The sequence below is a fragment of the Mobula birostris genome, chromosome 6 (genome assembly GCF_030028105.1).
Source record: "Mobula birostris isolate sMobBir1 chromosome 6, sMobBir1.hap1, whole genome shotgun sequence".
NCBI lineage: Eukaryota > Metazoa > Chordata > Chondrichthyes > Myliobatiformes > Myliobatidae > Mobula > Mobula birostris.
The window spans coordinates 44,220,814-44,245,675 of NC_092375.1; the positions used below are offsets into that span (position 1 = coordinate 44,220,814).

The 24,862-nt window shown below is 44.0% G+C and overlaps 1 protein-coding gene across 3 annotated transcripts in view; it reads right to left on the reverse strand.

The window, feature by feature from the left end:
• Positions 1 to 208: 208 nt before the first annotated feature.
• The window catches only part of trim45 (tripartite motif containing 45), a 34,609-nt gene continuing 9,955 nt past the window's right edge, over positions 209 to 24,862 (reverse strand). The window contains exons 3-7 of one of the 3 annotated variants that reach the window (XM_072260375.1): positions 17,411 to 17,540; positions 16,435 to 16,546; positions 12,625 to 12,751; positions 9,357 to 9,547; positions 209 to 223 (exon numbers count right to left, since the gene is read on the reverse strand). In XM_072260375.1, the coding sequence (XP_072116476.1) occupies positions 9,399 to 9,547; positions 12,625 to 12,751; positions 16,435 to 16,546; positions 17,411 to 17,540 (518 nt within the window). In that variant the 3' untranslated portion in view covers positions 209 to 223; positions 9,357 to 9,398. Of the gene's footprint in view, positions 224 to 318; positions 442 to 7,191; positions 9,548 to 12,624; positions 12,752 to 16,434; positions 16,547 to 17,410; positions 17,541 to 24,862 lie in introns of those variants that run through there. The other 2 variants (XM_072260374.1, XM_072260373.1) reach the window with 2 other exon arrangements.

The following is a 24,862-nucleotide window of genomic DNA, read 5'->3' on the forward strand; positions in this document are numbered from 1 at the left end:
CTTGAAGAATTAGTTCCAAACACACTGATGCGACCATCTCCACTCTTGGTGCTGATGTTTCTCGCGTACAAATCACCAGAGATCTCTTTAGTAAAATGCCAATAAAAGCTACCATTTACCAACTCTCCCTTGTCTTGTAAAGTACAGCTGAAGGAGGCAGAATCCCCTACCAGCAGCCGGAGCGATCGGGGAGTTTGCTGCAAATCCAGTCCGGTGGCAGCACCTATCACGATACAGCTCGTTAAAGTTGCAAGTAGCAAACAGCAAACATAATAATTACACATTAAGTGTGAACAATTGTGTGTCGCTTTGAATCTATTATACTTACAGATTGCTACCAGGACCAGAATGGTGATCATAATTTTTCTTCGAAAGGCTGAAGCTCAAGAATAACTGTTCCAAACAATTCGCTTCTATTGTCAGTTCTCGTTTCATCATTTCCTTTTTAAAGCAATGTGACTGGTCATCATCTTCTCTGACTTGGATAATTTGAATTATGTAGTAAAATCGATTTTTCTCAATACATGAGGACATGGCTTTAAGGTAAGTGGTGGGAAGTTCAAGGGGGATATTAGAGGAAGGTTTTTCACTCAGAGTGTGGTTGGTGTGTGGAATGCACGGCCTGAGTCAGTGGTGGAGGCAGATACACTAGTGAAGTTTAAGAGACTACTAGACAGGTATACGGAGGAATTTAAGGTGGGGGCTTATATGGGAGGCAGGGTTTAAGGGTCGGCACAACATTGTGGGCCGAAGGGCCTGTACCGTACTGTACTATTCTATGTTCTATGTTTTATCTCTAGTTCATCGTCACAGCAACCGGTTTCCGGGACAGACCACGCTCTTAGGTGCCATGCACAAGTCACTGACGGGGAGCGCAACAATCCAGCCCGTGACAGAGTCTGCACATCCTACAGGGCATTATGGAGCAACAAATGAATTGCAGGACAACCTTGGGGAGTCCAGCTTCACCTGTGGGGTGGAAGCTGTTGGTGCTTCTGGTGGAACCCCTGTATCAGTATACAGAGCCAAGGTAGTCGGTATAAAGAAGAACAAGGGAGTGGCGAGCCAGGCAGATGAGAGTGGTGGACGGGGGAAGGATAAAGGATAAAAGATTAAGCCAAATATAGAGAAAATAGGATGGAGTTAGCAGACAAAGCCAGGTGAGGGATGACAAAAAAGGAAGATGCTGAAAGGAGGGAGAGATGGAGTGAAAAAGGACGCAGCTTCTGAAGAGAAATAACCAGGAACTCTATATCTGGTCACAACATACTGATGCAGCTATAAAGAAAGCAAGACGGCGGCTATGTTTCTTCAGGAGTTTGCGATTTGGTTTATTACCTTTGGTCACCTAAAGCACTCGAAAACTTCTACAGATGTATCTCGGAGAGCATTCAGACTGAATGCATCACCGTCCGGTATGGGGGTGGGGGGCGGCTACTGCACAGGATCGAAGTAAGCTGCAGAGGGTTGTAAAATTAGACAGCTTCATCATGGGCATTAGCCTCCATAGTCTCCAATACATCTTCGAGGAGCGGTGCCTCACAATGGTGGCATCCATCATTAGGGACCCCGTCACCCAGGACATACCCTCTTCTCATTGTTATTATCGGGAAGGAGGTACGGAAGCAGGGGCGGCACTGAGGTGGTGCTAGCTGGGGCTATAGCCCCAGCAGAAATTGCAATAGCACCAGCGTAGCACCACCAAGAAATTAACTGAAATTTCACATACAAATTGCAGCTGCATTTATTTCTCTGTATAGTTTTGAATACAGCTTGTTTCTCCAGTTGATCAAGTGAAACGGCGCCCCCAATTACCATAGCACCCACGCAGCAATAAAATTATAAACTCTATCAGATCCACTCTACACTTCTGCTTATTTGTTCGTTGTCAATGTCTCGCCGTTGCTGCGCTCAGATCAGTTAGGCTGATCTAAGATCACTTAAGGTGGTGATGTCACTCACTCTCACTCACGCGTTGATAGTATACATCCAGTCGCAGATCCGTGGTCTCGCGAACTAACGGATCCCCCCCCCACCCCCGCCCCCACCCCCACACACACAGTGCTTTTGCAAGCGAGCGTCAACCTCGCACGTGCATTATTTTGGCCGGCGTGAAAAATGGATCGACTTTTAGTGAGAAAACGACCTCCTCCAGAGGAATCAGTGGTGTCTCAGCCTGAGCATATCTTAATTGAAAGTGACATGCAGAAAGTAGGGATGAAGACGACAGCAGTTCGTCGAAGGAGTGTGAGGGCGAAGCAGAGGAACAAGAAATGGAGCGGGATTCACAAGAGAACGTGGATGAAGCTGCTCTTACTGCTGGTGGGAATACTGTTAGCGATGTTAGCCAGCAGCCTGAGGAAGGACCCCGTCGGCCAGCATTGAAAATAGTCATAGTCATACTTTATTGATCCCGAGGGAAGCACCGTTCGCTGCTCGCAACAGTTTGGCAATCAGCAAGGGAGTTTTATTCGTGGCTGGTTTGACTGACTGGAATATTCGAGCACGAAAGGTACTACGTTTTGCTTCGCATGCAGGCATTACCTGTCTGGAGGACATGGGTTCTATTCTGAGTCTACCTTCACTGTCACCGGTTACCGCAACAGGCGGAAAGCTAGAACAGCTTTCAAAACCCACCATGTAAATGCAGCTCATAAGTTTGCTATGGAGGCACGGGCCGAATTCAGATTGAGAAAACAAGCGGTTCAAGATTGGGACATAAGCTTGACAAAGGACATGCAAAGATTGTCCAAGAAAATCGTGAGCATATGAGAGCTGTGGTTGAGTCTCTAGCAAGGACAGACATTGATTGACACAGTGGAATTTCTAGCTCCAATGAGTCCCTACCGCGATGCATTTATAGATTTATACAAATTGATCTGCATGTCACTGACTCTACCTGTGACATCTGCCTCGTGCAAACGGAGTTTCTCTTGCCTCAGACCGCTCAAAAACTACCTAAGGAATAACAGTGAAGATACTCAGAACAGCAACTTGGCCCTATTGGCCATAAACAGGCAAAGGACCAAAGCACTTGACATCCAGAAAATCATTGATGATTTCAGCACCAATCACAACAGACAGATTGTGCTTCTCTGAAAACATCAATGGTGAGTGCAGTTGATTTTTTAAAAAAATTCGGCCAAGACTAATGCTGATTATTATTATTATTATTTTGTGGTGGATATCCCATAGTCTTTATGTTTCCTGAAAATCCTAAACTATTACATTTACTGCTATTAAGCCTACTGGTTTTGCTTAGACTTCCAAGCAGTGATTCTGTTGATTTTTGTTTTAAATTCATTAGCTGAATTTGGCAGTTTTGGCAGTTGGTCTGTGCAATCAAGTCAATCAAGATTTGAATAGTTCAGCAGAAAGCCGTTCATTAGAGAATCAAGATTTGAATAGCTCAGACTCAGCAGAAAGCAGCTGACTGGGCAATCGAAGTCAGGTGACCAAGCATTTTGAAAAGCTCAGATAAATAGAGGGGTAGATCAAGTGGAGCGGCCAGTGAGTGAGTGGGCCAGTGAAGGAGTGGAGCTTTGAGGCTTTGACACGAGAGGCTTCCACGAGAAGAGGCGGAGGACAAGCTTGTTCCCAGTTATTCTTTAATGTCTCCTGAGACGGTAATGTGCTTCTCATGTGGGACGTGGCAGTCTTGGGGGAACTCCCCTCTCCCGCAGAGTCACATCCCGCCAGAAGTGCATATGGCTGGGCTATCTGGAAGACCATGTAAGGAATCTGGAGCAGCACCTGGATGACCTTCGACTCATAAGGGAGAATGAGGCAGTCATAGATGAGAGCTACAGGGAGGTAGTCACACCTAGGCTGTCGGAAGCAGGTCGTTGGGTGACAGTCAGAGGGGGGAAAGCGAAGGTGAGCAGACAGGTAGTGCAGTGCACCACTGTAGCCATTCCCCTGAATAATAAGTTTACCATTCTGGATACTGTTGGTGGGGTTGACCGACCAGGTGTGAGCCACGGTGGCAGGGCCTCCGGCACAGAGTCTGAGCTGGTGGAGCAGAAGCGTGGGACGGAGAAGAGGACAGCTGTTGTCATTGGAGATTCTATAGTCAGGGGAGCAGACAGGAGATTTTGTGGACGTGAGAAGGACACCTGCATGGTTTGTTGCATCCCAGGTGCCAGGGTCCGGGATGTCTCTGACTGGGTGCACGACATCCTGGTACGAGAGGGAAAGCAACCAGAAGTCGTGTTACATGTTGGGACCGACGACATAGGCAGGAAGAGGGATGAGGTCCTGAAGTGTGAGTTTCAGGAAATAGGCAGAAGGCTGAAGAACAGGACCTCAAGGGTGGCGTTCTCAGGATTGCTGCTAGGGCTACGTGACAATGATGGTAAGAATTGGAGGAGATGGCAGTTGAATGCGTGACTGAGGAGTTGGTGCAGGGAGCAGGATTTTAGATTTTTGGATCATTGGGATCTCTTCTGGGGAAGGTGGGACCTGTACAGATTGGATGGGTTACACCTGAACTCAAGGGGGAGCAATATCCTAGTGGGTAGGTTCGCTGGCATGGTTCGGGACGGTTTAAACTAATTTGCAAGGGGGATGGGACCCAGAGCGATAGAGTAGTGGAAGAAGTGCATGGAGTAAAGCCAGATCTAACATATAGAGAGGCTTTGAGGAAAGAGAAGCAGAATAAAGGGTGTAAAGTTAGTAAGGTAGAAGGGCTGAAGTGTGTGTGTACTTCAATGCAAGAAGAATCAGGAACAAAGGTGATGAACTGAGAGCTTGGATACATACGTGGAATTATGTAGTGGCCATTACAGAGACTTGGCTGGCACCAGGGCAGGAATGAATTCTCAATATTCCTGGATTTCAGTGCTTTAAAAGGGATAGAGAGGGCAGAAAAAGGAGAGGAGGGGTGGCATTACTGGTCAGGGATACTATTACAGCTACAGAAAGGGTGGGTAATGTAGCTGGATCCTCATTTGAGTCAGTATGGGTGGAAGTCAGGAACAGGAAGGGTGCAGTTACTCTGTTGGGGGTATTCTATAGGCCCCCTGGTAGCAGCAGAGATACAGAGGAGCAAATTGGGAGGCAGATTTTGGAAAGGTGCAAAAATAACAGGGTTGTTATCATGGACAGGCCGACTAGGGGGAATGCCATACTAGATCTAGTATTAGGTAATGAACCGGGTCAGGTCACAGATCTCTCAGTGGGTGAGCATCTGGGGAACAGTGACCACCAGTCCCTGGCCTTTAGCATTATCATGGAAAAGGATAGAATCAGAGAGCACAGGAAAATTTTTAATTGGGGAAGGGCAAATTATGAGGCTATAAGGCTAGAACTTGTGGGTGTGAATTGGGATGATGTTTTTGCAGGGAAAGGTACTATGGACATGTGGTCGATGTTTAGAGATCTCTTGCAGGATGTTAGGGATAAATTTGTCCCAGTCAGGAAGATAAAGAATGGTAGGGTGAAGGAACCATGGGTGACAAGTGAGGTGGAAAATCTAGTCAGGTGGAAGAAGGCAGCATACATGAGGTTTAGGAAGCAGGGATCAGATGGGTCTACTGAGGAATATAGGGAAGCAAGAAAGGAGCTTAAGAAGGGGCTGAGAAGAGCAAGAAGGGGGCATGAGAAGGTCTTGGCGAGTAGGATAAAGGAAAACCCTAAGGCATTCTTCAATTATGTGAAAAAGAAAAGGATGACAGGAGTGAAGGTAAGACCGATTAGAGATAAAGGTGGGAAGATGTGCCTGGAGGCTGTGGAAGTGAGCGAGGTTCTCAATGAATACTTCTCTTCGGTATTCACCAATGAGAGGGAACTTGATGATGGTGTGGACAATATGAGTGAGGTTGATATTAAGGGAGAGGTGGTGTTGGAGTTGTTAAAATACATCAGGATGGGTAAGTCCCCGGGGCCTGATGGAATATTCCCCAGGCTGCTCCACGAGGCGAGGGAAGAGATTGCTGAGCCTCTGTCTAGGATCTTTATGTCCTTTTTGTCCACGGGAATGGTACCAGAGGATTGGAGGGAGGCGAATGTTGTCCCCTTGTTCAAAAAAGGTATTAGGGATAATCCGGGTAATTATAGACCAGTGAGCCTTACGTCTGTGGTGGGAAAGCTGTTGGAAAAGATTCTTAGAGATAGGATCTCTGGGCATTTAGAGAATTATGGTCTGATCAGGGACAGTCAGCATGGCTTTGTGAAGGGCAGATCGTGTCTAACAAGCCTGATAGGAGTTCTTTGAGGAGGTGACCAGGCATATAGATGAGGGTACTGCAGTGGATGTGATCTATGTGGATTTTAGTAAGGAATTTGACAAGGTTCCACATGGTAGGCTTATTCAGAAAGTCAGATGGCATGGGATCCAGGGAAGTTTGGCCAGGTGGATTCAGAATTGGCTTGTCTGCAGAAGGCAGAGGGTCGTGGTGGAGGGAGTACATTCAGATTGGAGGATTGTGACTAGTGGTGTCCCACAAGGATCTGTTCTGGGACCTCTACTTTTCGTGATTTTTATTAACGACCTGGACATAGGGGGTGGTAACTAACTTTATATGATTCTATTATGGGTGCTTTTCCTTAACTTACGAACTGTACATTTGATATGTCTGTTTTGCACTGTATAAACCTTTTTTTTAAACTTTTTTTTGCTGCATTGTAAAAACTTTAAAAAATTAATTTTAAAAAATTATGACACAAATACTGGGGAAACATACTAGCAACATCAAATAACAGGTATATTAAAAGCCTACAAGTTCCACACCTCAGTGAAAGGTAACTGTTTAGTGCTTGGACACTAAGGAATTTTATAGCAGCGTCAAACCTTTTCGTCAACCACCACAATAATAGTTCAAAAGGCTGTTAAGATCTAGGAGTAAGAATTCAGTTCAGTGCAATATTTCAGGTTTCGTATTTCACTCACATTATCTCAGATATTAATATCTTTGCAGCACTCATCAATATGGCTTCTACAATCAAAGCTGATAATGGCCTGTATTTAAATGCAAGCTACAGAATATGCACAAACTGAGTCCGCGTTTCCTGAAGTGGCAGATATATGTGTACCATAATTCTTGACATATAATGCACATCAGGGATATCAGCTTTGTTCTCCAATGCACAACAATGCATGTTAATTTTTTTAAATTGCTTCAAGGTCCATTAGTGGGAATCCACACTTCTACCTTGGCTCGCCCGTAAGGTACATGAATTAACACATACGGGCAAAGGGGGTATGATGGGTATAATCGAAAATGAGTGGTATGCGCCAGTATTCCCAGCTTTGGAAGGAAAAATGGTGGTGAACTATATGTTTTGTCAGAGACATAATCCTGAGAAAACACCGTCAGTATCTGCTGCTGCTTGGCCCTCTTCCTAGAAGTAATATGTATATTTCCAAATGGACCTTATGCAGTTATCCAACTTGTAGAAAGGATGCTATAAATGTTGCTAAATTTTATTCGAAGAATTTATTCCTAGGTATAGAATCCTTGCGGACATTTCAAGTGACAACGGTCCTCAATTTACAGGGAAAGAGATACAGGAGTTAGCAAAAACCTTGCAGTGTAAGCATCACTTTGCCTGCCCGTACCACACAGAATCTATGGGGGCAATAGACAGAGAAAATGGGCCCTGAAAAACTGTCTGATTAAATTATTTGAAGAAACTGGACCAAACTGGCCAGAGGCACTTCCACTGGTTCTCATGTCAAAGTGCTGTACTCCAAACCACATTTAGAATATAATACTGTTGGCTCCTTGTCCACCCCAATGGATTTTTTTAAAAAATCTGTATTCAATGGTAGGCTAGTAATTCTCCTCTTCATTTGCCAGGTGGAAGAGGATAGAGACAGAGGCTAGTAGGTGATCGATGAAACCAGATAAAGGAACGATGATAGGCAGATGGAATGACATAGGGCAGTGATGTAAGAGGTAAACAAAGAAAGAGAGGGACTCTGAATGGGAAAGGAAGAGGGCAAAATCAGTTCCCTGAAATTGGGAAGTTCAATATTCATGCTATTGGATCGAAGGCTACCCAAGTGGAATTTGAGTTGGTTTGCATTTGGCCTCACTGTAGGAGTGGAGAAGGCTGAAAACAACCAGAATGGTGTGGAATGGAAGCTGAAAGAACGCACAATCAGAAGCTGCAGATGGCTGTTGCAGACAGAGTGCAGGAATTTTGAAAATAGTTGCCTAGTCTATGTTTGATCTTGCCAATATAGAGGTCACATTGTGAACACTGATCAGACTAGAGGAGGCACCTGTGAATCTGTCTCACCGGGAAGGGCTGATAAGGTCTCTGGACAGTGGTGAGAGAGGATCTTGACAATTTGGGAATATTCTCACAATGAGGGAAACACTGGAGAAATAATTTTTAAAAACTGCATCCGCTGAACTTATGAAGCAAAAATTGCTGAAGCACTCGGCAGGTCAGGGAGCCATCAATTGATCCCTTTTATCACTATGTATTTGTGAAATCCACAAAACAAAATGTTGAATCTTATTCCTCCCTTGCAGCTCTTTGCATGACAATGACTCAGGACTTTTAACATTCTTTCTGTTTCAGTAAATTTTGAAAAATTCCCAAGAACATAGCCAAGGACTTCCAGAAGATGGTTTTCTGGGCTGAAGGTTTTTGCCCAGAAAGTATACCAATGGAACTGGGAAGGCAATGTTGCAACTGTACAAAACAGCTTGTGAGGGAAACCCACAAGGTCAGGTGTCAATATATGATTATGTCAGTGGACTGACAAGACAGTTGGAGGAAAAAAATCCATGATCAAATCTGTGAACAGACAAAGGCATTTGGTGCTAATAAGTTACAAACTGATCAATGACATCCAGACTGAAAATGATCCAGTAAGGGCTAAAACTTATCAAGTAAATAAACAATTCCAAGGGTGAAACACAGATGATAGAAAGTGCACACTGGTGCAATATCTCCAAGGAGTCCATTCTATTGTAAAAACGGAGTTCTTTGCATTCAGGATTGTGAGACTAACTGTCAGAGTCAAAAGGAAGCTCCCACATCTGGTACAGGGAGAATGGACGAAGTTAGTTCAAAATCGTGTATCAAATTAGTCCCAATCTAAAAGGAATATCCCCACAAACTTGTTCCAGTAACTGTTGTTAGTAGAGTTAAGCATTATTACTGAGAATTAGTGTATATAAAGGACATAAATATAGAAAGTCGGAATACATAGCACACATTCAGTCTCAGACACTGTCATTGGAGCTCTGCCAGAAAACATGAGCAACTGGGCAACCAATACTAACCAGATCAAAACATTTCTTTTTCAGTCATTACATTGAGTGGAAAAACCAAATCAGGTGACAAAATCTTAGAGAAAAAAAATACTCTGTTCATGATTAATTAGGTTGGTTCCTCACCCTCATGTATTTGATAAAGTAGACTCAGGATCACAGTGATTACTACAGAGCAACAGTCCTAACCAGGTTCTGGTATGAGCTACCATGCAGTGCTCCAGAGCATTCCGAATCCTTATTCGGATTTCCACAACAGGACCAATGTGGATGGCCAGGATGAGTTTTATGTCCATGTCCGCAGCCTTGAAACCCACCTACCAATCAAAGGCAAAGAGACAGTGTTGTCAACAGAATAACGCCAGTAAACCTCATGTAAAGCCACGTCAGAAAAACATTTACAGCAATACACGCAAAATGCTGGAGGAACTCAACGGGCCAGGCAGCATCTACGTAAAGGAAGAAACATTTGAAATTTTTAAAAATCAAGTGCTGCCAGGATAATCAAGGACACGCCCCACCCAGCCAACACACTTTTCGACCCTCTTCTCTCAGGGAGAAGGCTCAGGAGCTTGAAGACTCGTACGGCCAGATTCGGGAACAGCTTCTTTCCAACTGTGATAAGACTGCTGAACGGATCCTGACCTGGATCTGGGCCGTACCCTCCAAATATCTGGACCTGCCTCTCGGTTTTTTTGCACTATCTGACTTCCCATTTTTCTATTTTCTATTTATGGTTTATAATTTAAATTTTTAATATTTACTAATTTTTACTATTTTTAATATTTAATATTTGTAATCCAGGGAGCGGGAAGCGCAGAATCAAATATCACTGTGATGATTGTACGTTCTAGTATCAATTGTTTGGCGATAATAAAGTATAATCATTTTCATTGTCTTCAAATACATGTTCCGTCAAGGACAAAAAAGATTTGGTTCATAAAGTTTCTTTATGTATAAAATTTCATATAAATATATATTTAACAAATTTACACTTCACATTTTGCCTTGTGGCACCACTTAACACAGGAAAGTCATTTCAAATAATGAGATATCCTGTGTCAAAGATAATGAGATATCCTGTGTCGAAGCACTTGTTTTATTTCTCAGTTCCTTCCCCACCCATCTTGTCAGACTCTTCATTATGTTGAAATCTATGAAGTTCAAAATTTGATGTAAATTTATTATCAAAGTACATATATGTCACCGTATACAACCATGAAAAAACCTCTATATTTCTGAATCTGAATTCTGATTTCTGAATAAAATCAGAAAGAAAAACCTTCCCTTATTAACCTGTCATCAGTTCGAACAGAGTCTTCATCCTCACATTCATCGTGTTTCTCTTCCCACAGGTGCGTGACCTGCTGAATGGTTCCAGCACTTTCTGTTTTTATTTATTAAAGAGAAAAGCATATTGAGTTTCTAAGGCAACACACACAAAATGCTGGAGGAAGTCAGCAGGTCAGGCAGCATCCATAGAAATGAACAGCCGACATTTTGGGCCAAGACGCTTCCTCAGGACTGGAAAGGAAGCGGGAAGATAACAGAACAAAAAGGGGTGGGGGAGAATAACTAGAAGGTGATAGGTGAAGCTAGGTGGGTGGGAAAGGTCAAAGGCTGGAGAAGAAGGACTCTGATAAGAAAGAAGAGTGGACGATAAGAGGAAGTGAAGGAGTAGCACCAAGGGTGGGGGAGGGGCACGTGGGAAGGTTAAGGGAACGTGAGAAGAGATAAGAGAGTAGAGGCAGAAATAGAAGAGGGAAGTGGGGGGGGGAATTTTTTTTTTTAACCAAAGCGGAAATCAATATTCAAGCCATCTGGTTGAAGGTCACCCAGATGGAATATTAGATGTTGTCCCTCCGACCTGAGTGTTGCCTCATTGTGGCACAAGAGGAGACCATGGACCGACATGTTGGAATGGGAATGGGAATCAGAATTAAAATGTTTGGCCACCGTGAATTTCCGCTTTTGCCAGATGGAGTATAGGTACTTGACAAAGCAATCCCCCAATGGACAACCCCAGCAGATTCACAGGTGAAGCATTACCACCTTGAAGGACTGTTTGGGGCCCTTAATGGAGGTGCGGGAGGAGGTGAATGGGTAGGTGTAGTACTTTGGCCGTTTGCAGGGTTCAGTGCCAGGAGGGAGATTAGCAGCGAGGCACGAATGGACGAGAGAATCATGGAGGGAGTGATTCCTGTGGAAAGCAGGGGTGGGTGGGAGAGGAGGTCAAGATGTTGGGTGGTAGGATGCCTTTGGAGATGGCTGTAGTTGTGGAGATTGATGAGTTGGATGCAGAGGCTAACGGGATGTTAGGGAAGGACAAGAGGAACTCTATCACCGTTAAGGCAGTGGGAAGACGGGGTGAGCATGAATTTTCGAGAAATGGAGGAGGTGTGAGTGAGGACAACATCAATTGTGGAAGAAGGGAAACCCTGCTCCTAGAGGAAGGATGGCAGCTCTGATGTTCTGGAAAGGAAAGTTTCATCCTGGGAATAGATGCAGTTGAGAGGAAGGAACTGAGAAAAGGGAATAGCATTTTTGCAGGAGACAGGGTGGGAAGAGGAATAGTCAAGATATTTGTGGAAACTGGTAGGTTTATAAAAGATGTTAGTCAGCAGTTCATCTCCAGAGATGGAGACAGAGAGCTCGGGAAAGGGGAGGAAGATGTCAGAGATGGGCCAAGTGAATTTAAGAACAGGGTCGAAGTTGGAGGCAAAGTTGACGAAACTGATGAGTTCAGCATGAATTACTTTTCTATAGATTTGTTAAGTATGTTTGCAGAAAAAGAATCTCAGGGTTGTAAATGGTGACGTGTGTACTTTGAGGTTTACTTTACTTTACAAAGTTGATGAAATTGACAAGCTCAGCATGAATTACTTTAAACTTGTCCGAAGCACTGAACAAATTCTGCCATAATTTAGATATTAGGGAGGGAAAAACAATATTTGCAGAACTATTCCCTCAAAATGCTGGAGGAGCTCAGCAGGCCAGGCAGCATCTATGAAAAAGATTAAATAGTCACGCTTCAGGCCGAGAACCTTCATCAGGACTGGAAAATTATGAGAAGTCAAGGCACCTTCTTGCTCTGACTTCTCATCTTTCTTTCCCCTGTCCTAATGAAGGGTCTTGGCCTGAAACATCGACTGTACTCTTTTCCATAGATGCTGCCTAGCCTGTTGAGTTCCTCCAGCATTCTGTGTGTGTTGCTTGGATTTCCAGCATCTGCAGATTTTCTTGTGTTAATATTTGCAGATCACTGTTAAGTTTTGATCCCTCGGCTTATTTACTCACTATTACACAGCCTCTAAATCTGACAATTAATTGCAAATTATTGCAAAAAAAGTGTTGATGAGGCACTATAAGAGACCAGGCATTTTATCAAGCTCACCTGGCATTGTCCCTTTGCAGCCACAATGGACATCCTTTTGTCCACCACTGGAGCAGAATGTGCAGCAGTGGAATATGCCAACATGCTCACGGAATTTGCCTTCTACCGTTATGGTGAATGGGGAACCCTAGAAAACAACAACACTCTATTGAAGTTACATGTACCACAGAAAAATATATATTTTTAGGCTGCAAATACACTCAGTCGCCACTTTAATAGATAGATCCTATACCTAATCAAGTGGCCACTGAGTGTATGCTTGTGGTCTTCTGCAGCTGTAGCTCGTCCATTTTAAGGTTTAACATGTTGGGCATTCAAAGATGGCCTTCTGCACACCACTGTTTTAAAGCGTGGTTATTTGAGTTCCTGTCTTCTTCCTCTCAATCTGAACCAGTCTGGTCATTCTCCTCTGACTTCTCTCATTAAAATGACATTTTGACCCACAGAACTGCTACTCACTGGATGCTTATTTGTTTTCTGAACCGTTCTCTGTAAACTCTAGAGACTGTTGTGCATGAAAACCAGGAGATCAGTAGTTCTGGGATAGTCAAACTTCCCCATCTGGCATCAACAATCATTCCACGGTCAAAGTCACCTCGATCACATTTGTAGCCCCAACAATGATTCCCCTTTCGCTGTCCCCTTTGCACTCTCAGTCCGCAGCAGAGACCCACACTGGAATCAGGTTTATCATCACCTGCATATGTCATGAAATTTGTTTTTTTCCTTTTGCGGCAGCAGTACAATGCGATACATCAAATTAGTACAGTACTGTGCAAAAGTCTTAGGCACCCTAACTATATACTTTTGCAGGAGTATTCAAATTATGTTTGCATATGCTGTACAAGCAGGGACATCCTCCAGCTTCAGATGAAATAAAGGCTGTACAATCAGAAATCAATGAGGTTGATAAGACTGAGGCAAGTTTTCTGTTAATAAGTCTGAAAGTTGTTGACATCAGATGAAATAATTTCTATACTTTAAGGACAAAGACTACTTTAGTCCATGTGTTTAATTTCAGGTATGTGTTGTAACAGTGCAGGCATTATCCACTTAAAATACACTTTGTGGCCACTTTATTAGGTACCTCATAAAGTGGCCATTGAGTGTATGTTCACCGTCTTCTGCTGCTGTAGCCCATTCGCTTCAAGGTTCAATGTGTTGTGCATTCAGAAATGCTCTTTTGCACATTATCATTGTAACGTGTGATTATTTGAGTTACTGTTGCCTTCCTGTCAGCTTGAACCAGTCTGGCCATTCTCCTCTGACAGTTCTCATTAATAAGGAATATTCGCCCACAGAGCTGCCACTCGCTGGATGCTTTTTGTTTTTCGCACCATCCTCTGTAAACTCTAGTGATGGGTGTGCATGAAAAGTCCAAAAATAATTCAGGTAAAGATGGCGCTGGTGAATCAGAGTGAAACTTTACAGGCAGCAAACAAAACCACTAACTATTCTATTCATATTTTACTTCTCATTTTTACTATTCACTTTTTCTGGACTACGATCACTGCAGTCCACACCCTGTAGTTTCTCTTCGTAGGACCTGGTGATCTTTGCAGTGTCCTGGGGGATTTGGTGGGCTGGACACTCGAGAGTCCAGGTACGATGGTGTCAGCTATTGCTGCAGCGGAACTGGGGTGGGATCGAAGCAGCAAGGCCTGGGACTGAGAGTGAAAAAACAAACTGATGCCTGGCCGACATAAGTGCCGAGTGAGATTGGGGCTGACGGTAGAGGTTGACTGCTCCGTTGTTCAGTTCACCGCTCAGTGGGGTTTGCTCGTCTTGGCACTGGGCTGACTCTGTAGCTATGGCCTGCAACCATCGGCACTCACCTCAGCGCTGAACTGGCTCTGTGGACGGCTTCTGGACTGGCTTCACTCACCTCAGCGCTGAACTGGCTCTGTGGACGGCTTCTGGACTGGCTTCACTCACCTCAGCTCTGAACTGGCTCTGTGGACGGCTTCTGGACTGGCTTCACTCACCTCAGCTCTGAACTGGCTCTGTGGACAGCTTCTGGACTGGCTTCACTCACCTCAGCGCTGAACTGGCTCTGTGGCTGTGAACTCATTTTTGGAGCTCTGCACTTCACATTCTTTGTTATTTGTTTACTTTTTATCATTTGCTCTGTTTACTCTTTTCCTATATACTGGGTGTGTGTGTGTGTTTTTTTAAATGGGTTCTACAGTGTTTCTTTGTTTTGTGGCTGCCTGTAAGATGACAAATCTCAAGGTTATATAACGTATACATTCTTTGATAATAAATGTACTTTGAACTTTGAATTTTTGAGATACTCAAACCATCCCATCTGGCACCAACAATCATTCCATGGTCAAAGTCACTTAGATCACATTTCTTTCCAATTGTGATGTTTTGTGTGAACAACAACTGAACCTCTTGACCATGTCTGCATGCTTATATGCACCAAGTTGTTGCCACATGATTGGCTGGTTAGATACTTGCATTAACAAGCATGTGTACCTATGAAAGTGGCCTCTGAGTGCAAAGTACATTCCGATTACAACAGTGCAGAGAATGATGTAAACAAAAGGGAAAACCATCAAGCTGCTGGTGGAGCTCAGTGGATCAGACAGCTGTAGAGGGAAATGGATAGTGGATGTTTTTTGTTCCGGGTTCCAGCATCTGTAGTCAACTATGTTTCCCATACGTGAACATAACTGATCTTCAGCATGCTGATTACCTGAGTGGATCTGAAACCTTTGGATGTGTCAGAAGTAATACTTTCAATTTTAGTAAATGAATAGGAGATGCAAGGAATTCCAGATGCTGGAATTTGGAGAAACACACAATCCGCTGGCAGAACTCGGCATCCACGGGAGGAAAAGACATGCTGACATTTCAGATTAAAATCGTGTACTGGAGCTGAGATCGGAGACGGACGATTGCCATTACAAAGGGATGGGGGGTGATGTTGAGACAGGGGACAAAAGATGATTGCTAAACTGTGGATCAGTGAAGAATGAGGGGTAGATGGAGCCAGGTCAGAGAGAGGGATGGGTGGAGTTAAGAGATAGAAGCAGATGGAGCCAGGTGGAGGAAGGGAAGGGTGAAGGCAGGGAGTGCTGCTAGGGGATAATAAGTGGGAACTAGTGCTGCTATGTGATAGGTAAGGAATGAGATAATAGCAATCAGTGGGAAAGAAACTGATAATGGAACCAGAAGAGGGAAAGAGGGCCCTGATGAGTCAAATAAGTGAGTGGACTCTGAAGGGGTAAAGGGACTCATTCACTCAGCTGTTTTTTTTTCTGTAAACTAACATAATGTGTGCAATCTGCTCTCAGCAGCTTTACACAAGAACAACTTTTGGAACAATCTGAAACAGGCCAGGAAATTAATGCCTGGAAGGATAAAATGCAGGATACATTTAAACAGAGGTTCCAAGATATTTCATGTTATTTGGTTTTGCAGAAATAAAAAAAAACTAGATTCTTTTCATGATGAGAGAAGCACCTTTTACTTGGAGGAAGGAGAAGTCTAGCTTCCTTTTTTTTAAAAAAAAACACCCACTTCAGTGAAAGAGTGATTTTGAGGACAGGATCTAGTTCAGAATAACACTACTGTAAATTCCAATGTCCAGCTTACATTATTACACTGTAGTCAGTGGAAAAACTTTGGATGTGTACATAATGTGATGGTCAGGAGCAAGAAGGCATCTCATTTTCAGATAGAGAGAAACATTAATACTTAGTCCGTTTTCAAATCCATTCCACAAAAGCAGAATGCAAGCTGTTTTATGCAACATCAAGATAATTTGAAACCTTTATATCACTTATACCAGTCTTGACCCACCTGTACATGCTGTCCACTTACACAGACCCACGCCACATACGAGCCTGACATCTGAGGTGTATATATAATTCGATAAGTTCCATCATGATTATCTTGCAGTGTTGTTTTGATACTGTGGATTGAAATAATAGATGACCAGCATATTCAGAGTAAATACTTTCAGTGAAGCAATGGATTACTGTTGAGGTGTCCCTCTTTCCAAACCAGAGATGAAAATGCTGATTCTGATGCAAGCGGATACAAGAATTAGTACAAATACTGTCAAATTTTCAGTGAAAGCATATAAAGAAATCTTAGTCATAGAGTAATACAGTATGGAATTAGGCCCTGCAGAAAGATGCTCACAGGTTCGAAGAACTGTCTTAAAGTATTGGAGGCAATGTTTCATTTTTCATCAATCCTTACTGGAAATGAGTGGCAAGGTATTTGAGAGTTAACTATAATGGTGAGTTTGAAGTCATGCATTGGCCGAACTAGGTGGGAACAAAGTGACAATGGCAGGGACGATTACAATGTTTAAAAGCTATTTGGACACTTAGATGGATGGGAGAGGTTTTGAGAGATATGGGTCAAATATAGGCAAATGGAATTAGTGTAGATAGGGAGTTAGGTTGGGATGGAAAAGTTGAGCTAAAGGGTTTGTGAACAACTCTATGATGGGATTCTTCTCCTGAAGGACAGTAGAGAACCAGATGGGGTTTGCACTCATCTGCATCATTATTAACGCCTAACTTTTTTTTTCAAATCCCAAATTATTAACTGAATATTAACTAACTGCTACCATAGTGGTACGGGTCTAGCAAGTTAACTATTGCAAATATAAAAATCAGAATCAAATTAACCTAATTTATATTTGGGAATGGAAGTTACATTAATTAACTACTCACCCAAGTTTAAACTGCTTAAAATAGCAAGACACCTACAGTTTATTAGAGATGAATTTACCTTCCTGCTCACTTTCTTGCAAGTTACCCACCATTCTTTTTTATTCTTATTGAAGATGCTCACTCGAATAGATTCACTTCCCCTTCCCATCTTCTGGCCTGATTGGTCATTGCAGACTAGTGTGAAAGTACTTGGTTGGTCTTGTTGAGCCACATGGAGACCTGAACGACAGCAAATTGGACACAAGTTACACAACTTGAAAGCAACGCCCAACCTTAAACCACTTATTCTTACTACTTAAACAATGAGAAATCTGCATTTCATTAGTGTAATTTAATGCTCAGTGTGAAGCAAATTTGATCCAAGCCATTAAACACAGCCCATACTTCTCTCTGGGACGTGCTGTGATCTGTACAGTGTCAGTACGCAGCCCAGCAAAAACCAGAAGCTTCTTCTTGCAAGTCAAAGGACACTAAAAAGTAAGTTAAAAGGCGGCTAACAATTCTTCTGAAAGACAAAAATAATCTCTATTTCTGCTTTCCCACACAGGGAGCTCGTGTTCGTAAACAGCACCACTTATTCTGCTCTGTTTCATTTTGCACCTTAACACCGAGATGAACCGACAGCACAGGAGACTGTCCCACATTTGTCCAGTAGGGACATATCCAGCTTCTACTCCACCACAATAAATAGCAAATTGAAATGACGGGCTGCAATGTGCAAGAGTTCAATTCAACATTTAAAACCTTCTCCCAAGCCCTCACATTTAACGGCCACAAAGCAGTCACCATACTGGATGGGATGAGTGCACTGTGACCCAGAAATGAGCAGATATCTCAGCTCATATATTATAAACTCTAACTAGGGCACACAATTTCTGAAGTCCCACTTAACTTGAGGATGGAAGAAATAAGTAAGGAAGTTTATGGCTTCAAAAAGCTGGAGTGCTAATTACCTTGAGCACAGGTGTAAAAATCTGTCAATTTTGATATCAAATGAGAAACAATCTCATTAATCTCATGAGAGCTCATTAACCTCAGTCACTTAATGGTTTTACAGGAATTAATTCAGGATAAGACTGACATTAATTCTGGATACATAGTGTCATGTGTGACGCCAAGCAGAGCTACCGGACGGATGATCCTAATGAGAGAGAGAACGGAAGACAATGGAGAAACATTAAAAATGCTAATAAGAGAGAAGAGAGAGATTAACGAGAAAGAAACACAATTCAGATATTGACAGACCATTTGCTTTGAACCTGAACTGTTTGAAGTCTGATGGACAGGTGATACCCCAGCAGGGGGATAAAAGGAGCAGGTTTGCTAAGGCACGACAGGCCACGAGACCCTGGAAAGAGCAGTGTGCCCCCACAAGTTGGTGGTAGTTTGGAGGACCGGTTCGCGGGAATCGGTCAGAGGCTCACAGGGTGTAAAGGTACGATCGGTGGGAACCTGGGGTGTGTGTCCGCCCTTGCCTGGGTGCCGGGTTCACCGCGGAAGAACGATCGTATCCGGAACGGAGGGGTCACAGTCGGTGATCACAGCGGGATCAGAAGACATCAAAAGGTCTGCCCGAAACCAACTGCATCTCTCACTCTCTCTCTCTCTCCCCAACGGTACAACAACAGCGATTACTTCGAACTGCACTAAACTGAACTGAACTCTGCTTCACTTAAGACTGATCATTTTACCCCTAGACTGCGATAGAGCTTGGTTGATTCCTATTACCCTATTTCTGTGTATATGTGGGTATTATCATTGCTAACCTGTTACATTTATATCCTTGCGATTAGTGTGCTGTATTACTTATTTCTTTAACAAAACTTTATTAGTTCCTAGTAATCACAGACTCCAATGAGCGTTCCATTTCTGCTGGTTTGGCAACCCAGTTACGGGGTATGTAACGTAAGTGGGGATCTCATCTGGGATTTTGAATGCCAAAATTGGTACTGGGTAAATTGATTGGGTTAAAATTCCCGAAAGAAAAAAAAGGGCAAACAGCAGAAATGGAGATTGTGGAATTTCTAAAGGCGCCAACCTTGGAGGCATTAGAGGATGCCAGGAAATCAGAATTGGTGACTATTGCCAAACGGTTGAATCTTTTTAAGGGGAAGCCGACAACGAGGAGAGCGGAGATGCACAGAGCTATCGTTGAGCATTATGTATCTAAAGGTGTGTTTCCCCACGGGGAGCTGGAGGTGGTGTCTATGAGCAGACCTGGTGGAGAGACCGTGCAGCTGCAGATGGAAAAATTAAGACTCGAGCACGAGTTCCTAGTAAAGCAATTAGAACGAGAAGAGAAGCAGCTAGAACGGGAAGAGAGAGAGAAGCAGAAGGAAAGGGAGTTTGAGCTGGAGAAGTTAAGGATGACGCTAGAGAGGGGCCAAATGCCCAATCAAGGTGGAGGGTTCAGGGCGACCCAGGAGGTTAGGTTGGTTCCCCCATTTGAGGAGGCCAATGTTGATCGGTACTTTCTACATTTTGAAAAAGTCACTGCAAGTCAGGACTGGCCGAGGGATAAGTGGGCTGTTTTGCTTCAGAGCGTACTTAAGGGGAAGGCTCGACAAGCTTACTCAGTGTTGTCAGCTGAAGATGCCCAGAGGTATGATGTGGTGAAAGAGGCTATACTCAGGATTTATGAGTTGGTCCTGGAGGCATACCGGCAAAGGTTCCATAATGTGAGGAAGCAGTGGGGCGGCATGTATTTAGAGTTTGCCCGTGAGATGCAGATGTATTGTGAGCATTGGTGTGCCTCGAAAGGGGTCACTGGGAATTATGACAGACTGCTACAGCTAATACTGATTGAGCAATTTAAAGGTTGTGTCCCTGAAGGTATGAGGCCCTATCTAGATGAGAAAGAGGCAGAAACCTTAGCCGCAACTGCTAAGTTAGTGGATGAGTACGCGTTGACACACAAAGCAAAGTTTACCCGGAGTAAGCTACCAGAAGGGTAGTCGAGAGGGCGGAGAAAGTCCACCGGAAAAGCCAGGAAATAAGCCGGGGATTAGTGAGAAGGATAAGGAAGACAGGAAGCAGTTTGGTAGGAAGTCTCCTGGGGTCGTATGCTATAACTGTGGTAAAGCCAGTCACATTGCGTCCAGGTGTTTTGCCCCAAAGAAGGAGGCAGGGAAAGGAAAAACAACTACTCCAACTGGCTGTATTGAGCCGGCAAACAAACCGCTAGGGGAGAAGAGGTCTGATAGAGTTCAGGAAGGGCATGAGAAGTTTATTTCGGCTGGATTGGTGTCGGTGAAGGAGGGATCAACCCCAGTTCCAGTACGGATCTGGAGAGACACTGGGGCTTGTCGGTCATTGATCTTAAGGAGGGTGTTATACTTTAGTGTAGAGACCAAGACTGAGGAGGTCAGCATGATAAAAGGCATTGGGAAGGGGACTGAAGCAGTACCTTTGCACCAGATACACCTAAAAAGTGACTTGGTCTCCGGACCGGTCACGATAGGGGTGAGGCCGAAATTACCGATGGAAGACGTGGAGGTCTTACTTGGTAACGACCTTGCAGGTGGAGATGTGTACCCAGCAGTAAAGCTGACGAGCAAGCCTGCCAGGACTGAGGACCCGCTCGTGAACTCACAGATTTATCCCGTTTGCGCAGTAACTCGGCGCATGTCGAGAAAAGCTGCCAAAGCGAATGCAGATTTAGCCGAGACGTTTTTACCAGCCTTGTACCAGGAGGGGTTAGAAAGTGAGAAGAGTGAGCATAGTGGAGTGGAAGGAAGTGAAGGAGTCGAGGCAGATTTATCATTAGCGAGGAAGGAATTTATACAGGCACAGGAACGAGACGAGGAGCTGATGGTTTTGACGAAGACAGTTCTCTCCGAAGCAGAAATAAAAAGGGAACCAGTGGGCTATTATGTGAAGGAGGGAGTACTGATGAGGAAGTGGAGACCAAGTACTGTGCCTGCAGATGAGGAGTGGGGGGTGGTACACCACGTGGTAGTGCTGAAAATTTATAGGGACGAGATTTTTAACCTGGCCCACAAGATACCCCTCAGTGGACATTTTGGGGTGAGGAAAACAGTCGATAGAATTAAGAAAGAGTTTTACTGGCCGAACATGAGGAAGGATATTATTGAGTATTGTAGAGGTAAGCCGACACAGTTAATGCATATTAATATGTTAAAAGCTTACCACGATCAGAAAGCAGATCTAGTCAGTGTTATCACAAAAATAAATGAGGCTAGGGTGCCAAATGATAAGGGAAAAATCCATCTTGAAAAGATAAATATGGTGCCAACCAGATTGGAGAACTCTATTGTTTTGGCCAACTTTGCTGATAAGGTCTCTCACTTAACCCCTGAACAGAGCGAGCCGCTGATAAAGCTAATTAACCGGCACGCAGATGTATGTCCGGATGTCCCGAGGCGATGCAAGGGGATGGTACATGATGTTGTTGTCACATCAGATCAGCCTATTAAGCAACACCCCTATAGGATGAACTTGGAGAAGGGCAATCTAGTGGAGAAAGAGATTGAACACATGCTAGCCACAGGTATTATTAGGCCATCCAAATCGGAATGGGCTTCTCCCTGTGTGGTTGTCCCGAAACCCGATGGGAGCATATGGTTCTGTACAGATTACAGAAAGGTGAACGCCATCACAAAAACTGATGCTTACCCCATCCAAAGGGTAGACGATTGCATCGATAAAGTGGGGAGAGCTAAGTACATCACAAAGTTCGATTTGCTGAAAGGGTACTGGTGTGTTCCTTTAACCGACCTCAGCATTTGTCACTCCATCCGGGTTATACGAGTATAGTGTTTTACCTTTTGGCATGAAGAACACCCCAGGGACCTTCCAAAGGATGATTAATTCAGTGATAAAAAGGTTAAAGGACACAGAAGCGTATATTGACGATTTAGTGGTCTGGAGTGACACGTGGGAGGAGCACATTGTGGCAGTAGAGGAACTGTTTAAATGGCTGTCTGAAGCCAACCTGACAGTGAACCTCGCGAAAAGTGAGTTCGGCCACGCTAAGGTCACTTATCTGAGGTATGTGGTAGGACAGGGGCAGCTGGCACTGATGCAGGCTAAGGTGCAGGCTATCTCTGAAGTTCCCATCCCGACGGACAAGAGAGCCCTGAGAAGGTTCTTGGGGATGGTGGGGTATTATCGGAAGTTTTGCAAAAACTTTGCGGATATTACCCTCCCTCTTACTAAGCTCTTGCCGAAGAATGCGAAGTTTGTGTGGAATGACCTTTGTCAACAAGCCTTCGAGAGTCTGAAAGCGATTCTGTGTCACTACCCTGTACTGAATGCGCCTGACTTTTCAAAACCCTTCTCCCTAGCAACAGATGCTAGCGACAAAGCCGCAGGGGCGGTGCTGTTGCAGACAGACAAAAAGGAAATTGAACACCCAGTGGCTTATTTTTCTAAGAAGTTTAATGTCCATCAGAGAAATTATTCCACTGTGGAGAAGGAATTACTGGCAATCATACTAGCATTACAACATTTTGAGGTTTATTTGTCTGGCACAGAAACCACTGATAATTTACACTGATCACAATCCATTAGCGTTTTTGGCCACAATGAAGGATAAAAACAAACGCTTATTAAGTTGGAGCCTGGTATTACAGGAATTTGATATTAAGATAAAACATAAAAGGAACTGACAATGTGATTGCTGATTGTCTATCAAGGTGTTAAAACTTGGTTCTCTGTATTAGCTGAATAGCTGATGACTACCTGTATATTAGGGTGCATCTTATAATGTGCATTCATGCCCATAATTTTTACCCCAGTAAAAATCCTTTTAAGGGTGGTGGTGTCATGTGTGACGCCAAGCAGAGCTACCGGACAGATGATGCTAATGAGAGAGATAACGGAAGACAATGGAGAAACATTAAAAATGCTAATAAGAGAGAGATTAACATGAAAGAAACACAATTCAGATATTGACAGACCATTTGCTTTGAACCTGAACTGTTTGAAGTTTGATGCACAGGTGATACCCCAGCAGGGGGACAAAAAGAGCAGGTTTGCTAAGGCACGACACGCCACGAGACCCTGGAAAGAACAGTGTGCCCCCACAAGTAGGTGGGAGTTTGGAGGACCAGTTCGCGGGAATTGGTCAGAGGCTCACAGGGTGTAAAGGTACGATCGGTGGGAACCTGGGGTGTGTGTCTGCCCCTGCCTGGGTGCTGGGTTCACCGCGGAAGAACGATAGTGTCCGGAATGGAGGGGTCACAGTCGGTGACCACAGCGGGATCAGAAGACATCAAAAGTTCTGCCTGAAACCAACTGCATCTCTCTCTCTCCCCCCGCAACGGTACAACAACAGCGATTACTTCGAACTGCATTCAACTGAACTGAACTCTGTTTCACTTAAGACTGATCATTTTACCCCTAGACTGCGATAGAGCTTGGTTGATTCCTATTACCCTATTTCTGTGTATATGTGTGTATTATCATTGCTAACCTGTTACATTTATATCCTTGCGATTAGTGTACTGTATTATTTATGTCTTTAATAAAACTTTATTAGTTCCTAGTAATCACAGACTCCCAACAAGCGTTCCATTTCTGCTGGTTTGGCCACCCAGTTACGGGGTACGTAACAATAGTAAGTATATTCAGTGGAACAATAGCAATAAGCTTTCACTGAAAATAAACTTCCCAACATTACAGAATAATGGACTTAAATAGTAGAGAGGGAATGACATGCAGAAGGAGGTTGAAGGGCTCGCAGGACCTAGAAGTGAACAGGAAACACGTGGAGCAATAAGCCCATCAAGAAGGGTGTATGAGGGCCGGCTGGTGGCGCAATGACATCGGCGTCAGACCCAAGAGCAGAGGTTTCCGGGTTCAAAACCAGTCGGGCCTGCTCCCGAGTATGCTTTCCATCCGTGCCGGGTTGAGTGTCGAGATCGCAACTCGACCTCGTAAAGATAAAGGGAAAATACTGCGAAATGGCTGTGTGAGGAGTGGCGCGCCACACGGTCTCGCACTCTCTCTCGCTCTATGCCTTGTAAAAAGCCATGAAAAAGACATCATCACGGACGCACACAGATGCACAGACTCGCACACACGCAGGCACACGACAAAAAAAAATAAAGAAAGTTAAAAGAAGGGTGTATGCAGGATGGTATAGTCAACATTTCAGGCCAAAACCCTTCAGCAGGACAGAAGGGTTCTGCTGAAGGGTTTCGGCCTGAAACGTCGACTGTACTCTTTTCCTAGATGCTACTCGGACTGCTGAGTTGCTCCAGCATTTTGTGTGTGTAGATCAGGATTTTTTAAACACTGACGTATGGAATGAAATCTGTTGTTTTGCAGCAGCAGCACAATGCAAGGAATAAGATTTAATATAAATACACGGTGTAAAAGACAAATTACAAGGTAGTGTTCATGGACTGTTCAGAGACCTGACAGTAGTAGTGGAAAGAGGGCACATTCTGAAGGGTGAAGGTCTTTAATAATGGGTGCCACATTCTTGAGGCATCACCTACTGAAGACGTCCTTGATGGCAGGGTAGGTTGTGACTGTGATGGAACTTCCTGAGTCTGCAACCCTCTGCACACTTT